The following is a 5,106-nucleotide window of genomic DNA, read 5'->3' on the forward strand; positions in this document are numbered from 1 at the left end:
TCATATATTACAGAAGCTGAACTGAAATATCTCTTTGAACCTATAAACTCCAAATGAGATGAGGTTGTGTCCTTCTGCTTTGCAGAAGGAGATATGAAGGTAGAAAGAAGATCAGACATGTTGGTGCTGAATTTAAAAAGGTATTTTGTCTTCTCCAGTCCTCAGATTTCTATGACAAAGACTTTTTCTGAGTTGAGCTGCAAACCACCCAGAGAGCTTCGGCTATGGGGCGGTATATAAATGTAATAAATAAATATTGAGGACTGCTTCGCATACAATAAAGGAACAGTAGTACTGTATCATCAGAATGGAAAGTTAGGACAAAACAACACAACATAATATTTTAAAGCAAATTGCGCATTGGATGCTAAAACACTGGATGAAGTATGAACATCTGTAAATCAGTCATGACTACTACATTAAAGGTATGTGATACTTTACTGTTTTATTTTATTAATGTTATTCTTAACCATGATACTTAGGATTACATGTGTGAATGGGTTACTGGTTTCAGCAAGAATTGCACATGTATTCCTTTAGTGGAAATAATAATCTATGTATTTTGAGATTTAAAGAAATGAAAAGTACTGACATCTGAAGAGCAAAGTGCTGGAAGTGAGTACAGTGCTGCTTGCCAATCCCTTTACTAGTCTTGGATGTATTATATCTCTCCCCACCCCAACAAATATAGATATCATAAAGTTAGAACCTTGAAATTCTGCTGAACTATCTTGTGCAAAAGGTTTGAAAAAAGTCACCTGTGGAAAAGACCAGAACAACATCCTCCTCCTCATCAATCAATCAATCACTTTGTTACAGTCATAAGACCAGACAACAATTAGATACACAAAAGACTGAGGGCAATTTTACAGTTTTGCTAATAGACAGGTATATTTAAATAAATTGTGACTGAGAGTCGCAGCCGTTTAATATACCAGAACGTAATATATTGTAAACAGATCCGTTCTTTGATTTTGAATTTGTAAGTAAACATCTGAAAATCACTCATTTAATACTTAGCTAGATAAAATCAATTAAACTGTTATAAAATATGACTATTTTAAGTCTATTAGCGGGTAAAAACTGAAATACATGTTAAAATATGACTGTTTTAGGTCCATTAGAGGGTAAAAACTAAAATTAGTGCTAAAAAATTTTTAATATAAAATCGTAAGCAAATAATTGCTGTTAGGTATTATCTAAAATGACTTTCCTATGATTTATTACAGCCATAGTGTATTTGGCAACAATTAACGTTGTCTCTGGGGAGTGGTCTCCTAGTAAATAATCGAGCCTAGAGGATTCAGATCTATGTGAAAAGGGAGCTAAAAGAGGTGATATTAGTTGGAATCTCAAAGCTCGATAGAATTGGCATCGTAGTAATACATGAGCATTTGTTTCGATTTCTCCCACCCCACATGGGCACAATCAGTCCATATATGGAGTTTTATTATATCGTCCTTCCAAAAGTGCCGAGGGAAGGACATTGAGTCTGATCCAGGTGAAAGCCTTCCGATAGTTGGGAGTAACTAAATCCGATATATATGACATTGGGGTCAAATAACATAAATTACATCTCTGTTTTTAATTAGTATTTGTTGGTGTTGAACATCTATATCTCTTATTCGCTGTTTTATAGATGACCATGCTGTTTCTAAGCCCATTTCATAGATTGTTTGAATTGAGAAGCCTATTTTTAAAGCTTTATTTTGGATCGCTTCAGCCCATGTAGATTTATAATTATCAATCAAAATATGGGGGGTTAAGCCTTCGGGATCAAATATGAGTTTTAGCCAAGTGTTAATCCTATTGAGCCACACTCTTGATTCAATAGATTGGACCCCCAACTCCAATCGTAAAACACAGTTTGGCACACACAGAGGGACGGCCATAATGGATCTTAAAAATGTATTTTGAACTATTTCTAGCTCCTTTAGATTATCACTGGCACTCACTTGGGACCCAAATGTTAATTGTGGGATTATTTTAGCATTGAAAATTTTCAAAGCAGGAGGTAAAAATTGACCTCCTTTGGTATAGAAAAAAGTTGTCAGGGCTTTCATTGTTCTTCTTGCATTTAACGCCGCCAATTTGATATGCATGCAATGACTTTCTGATGTTTGAAAGATTATACCCAAATACTTAAAGGAGTGTACCTGCTCAATTTCTTGGCCTTCTATATGCCAATGGTGTTTGGTTCTTTTTTTGGTGAAGGCCATTACTTTAGATTTTTGGTGATTTATTGTTAGTAATTCGGAGGAGCAGTAAGAGGCTATTTGGGAGAGTAAACGTTTTAAGCCTATTGGGGTCCTTGAAAGTATTACTATGTCATCTGCATACAGAAGGGCGTTTCTCGGAATGCCTGCAAGAATCGGTGAATGTAAAGAGGCAGCGTCTAATTTTGAAACAACATCATTAATGTATATATTAAACAGCAGGGGTGCAAAATGCAACCCTGCTTAACCCCTTTAAAGGTTGGAATTGGGTTGGTTAAATATCCCTTATTATTACATCTCACTTGGAGGGTAGTTTTTTTGTGAAGGCCTTGTATCAAGATTAGCAACCGTTTATCTATTCCCAGATTATTTAATTTTGTCCACAGTCTAGATCTGTCTACCGAATCAAAGGCGGTTTTTAAATCAATAAATGCTGTATACAGTGCACCACCTTTGTTGCCTGTATACTTAGAAATTAAATGATGTAGAATGAGGGCGTGGCCAATTATTGAGCAACGTGGACGAAAATCTGCCTGTTCAGGAACTAGAATATCTTTTTGGTCCAACCACATAGTTAATTTACTGTGTAGGTGAGCTGCATAGAGCTTACTTATGATGTTTAGTAGACTTATTGGCCTGTAATTTGCCGGATTAGATTGTGGACCTTTCTTATAGATTGGGATGATAATTGCTGCACCCCAATCCTCGGGAATCCTCATTGTAGAATCAATGTAGGTAAAAAGGGTTGACAAAATGGGAGCCCACCATTTTACGTTAGTTTTAAAAACTTCCGATGGTATATTATCGGGGCCAGGTGCTTTGTTTGGTTTTAAGCGAGTAATAAGATCTAAAATTTCCTCATTAGTTACTGGAGGCCAAGATGGAACATTGTTTATGGTAATTTGCTTTCCAATTGCCATATCGGTATTAGATTGGTAAATTTTTGAGAAATAATTCTCCCAGGCAGTTGATGATATCAAACAATTTGAATGGGCATATAGCTTTGGCCAATGATGAGCAATTAAACACCAAAAGATAGTTGAATTTTTCATCATCATCATCATCCTCATGTAAATATATTTCAATAAATCTAATAAAATCCTTTGGGGAGGTTCATGCTTCTGCAATTCTAGGCATGCAAAGTCATATATTGTAGTTCCATTAGGCAGAGATGCCAAACCCACCTTTTGCTGAGTTTATTTTCCATTAGCAAATAGTCAGTGGCTGGAATCATGAAGTCTTGTACAAGCTCGTGAGCAGATGTTTAAGAAAGATGATGTATATCTGGAAGCATATCTAAATGTGCATCCTACTAGGAGAGAAGGATAGCATCTTCATTTGGACATTTATCCAAATGTATGTCCCACTGAATACTGTAGACATCTGTTTTGGTATCCAAGACATCACAACCATTATGCTTTGGCATAAATTGGCTTTTCTGCTTGCAGTCATTTGAAAAGACAGAAGAGAAAAATCAAACATACATAACTGAATTCATTTTGCTGGGATTTGGAGATCACCCTGAGGCACTGCAGATTCTGCTTTTCCTCTTGTTCCTTCTCATCTATTTTGTGACTATGGCTGGGAATATCCTCATCATTCTGCTAGTTGCCACTGATCGACACCTTCACACACCCATGTACTTCTTCCTTGGGAATCTCTCATGCTTGGAGACCTGCTGCAGCTCAAATATCTTGCCAAGAATGTTGTCCAGTTTCCTTACAGGGAGGAAGACAATTTCAGTCAATGCATGTTTTGTGCAACATTATTTCTTCGGCTCTTTAGGAGCTGTGGAATGCTATCTATTATCAGCAATGTCCTATGACAGGTACTTAGCTATATGTAAGCCTCTGCATTATTTCACCATGATGAACAGCAAGTTGTGTCTCCAGCTGATTGCCACCTCTTGGATTAGTGGTTTTCTGGCAAGTGCTCTGACAATTATTTTAATCTCCAAGTTAGTTTTCTGTGTTAGCAATAAAATTGACCATTTCTTTTGTGACACCTTTCCAATAATAGAATTGTCTTGCAGTGATACACACTTATTAAAACTGTTTATGTATGTTATATGTTCTATATTCACCCTTCCTCCGTTTACATTAACCTTAACATCATACTTTTTCATCATTGTAGCGATAATGAAAATCCCTACCACCACAGGGAAACAAAAGGCATTTTCCACCTGTTCCTCTCATCTCTTGGTAGTTACAATTTTCTATGGTGCACTGATCAGTGTCTATGTGATACCAAACACCAATAGACTGAATGGCCTTCACAAAATCTTCTCTGTCTTCTACACCATCCTGACTCCCATGCTCAATCCCATCATATATAGTTTGAGAAATAAAGAAGTAAAAGATGCCTTGAGAAGACTCACCTCATTCCTACTTGTGTCAAATGAGAAGAAAAGACAGGCCTAGGACCTGCTAGATGTGTTTTTCCCCTCAAAAGTGCCTTCCACATTTGATGGCATCATTAATCATATATGCTTTCATTTTTATAGACAGATGTGCTCATGTTTGTGTGCATTAGAATAGTATGAACCTGGATATATGTAAAAAAAAGTGTTAGAATGTTATGTGGAATGTTAACACTTTGAATCCTGTTCAGTGTTCCAAAAAAATCTGCTTACTTGCTATTAAAAATATACACAAATGGTTCTGATTCAGTTTTCTGGATGAATGATGGTTATATAAGAATGCATAATAGTGATTTAACTGGGCTACACCAAGGAATGAAGTCAGCTTTTCCATATGAACAAGTTCAAGCAAGAGGATGCTCTAATCCAAATCCATCCCCAATAAATGTGATTAGTATTTGGGATGCCAGGCAGATATTTCTGTGTAAATTTAATGCAGCTCAGGTGTTCATGGTAAGAACAGAACAATCA

The 5,106-nt window shown here is 36.3% G+C and overlaps 1 protein-coding gene across 1 annotated transcript; it reads left to right on the top strand.

The window, feature by feature from the left end:
* The first annotated feature begins 407 nt into the window (after positions 1–407).
* LOC133367951 (olfactory receptor 1M1-like) lies at positions 408–4,636 on the top strand. The gene is made up of 2 exons (XM_061592036.1): positions 408–425; positions 3,665–4,636. Exons 1-2 carry the CDS (start codon positions 408–410, stop codon positions 4,634–4,636), a joined length of 990 nt encoding a protein of 329 aa, XP_061448020.1.
* Positions 4,637–5,106: the final 470 nt, after the last annotated feature.

Source organism: Rhineura floridana, chromosome 11 (genome assembly GCF_030035675.1).
Source record: "Rhineura floridana isolate rRhiFlo1 chromosome 11, rRhiFlo1.hap2, whole genome shotgun sequence".
NCBI classification, from domain to species: domain Eukaryota; kingdom Metazoa; phylum Chordata; class Lepidosauria; order Squamata; family Rhineuridae; genus Rhineura; species Rhineura floridana.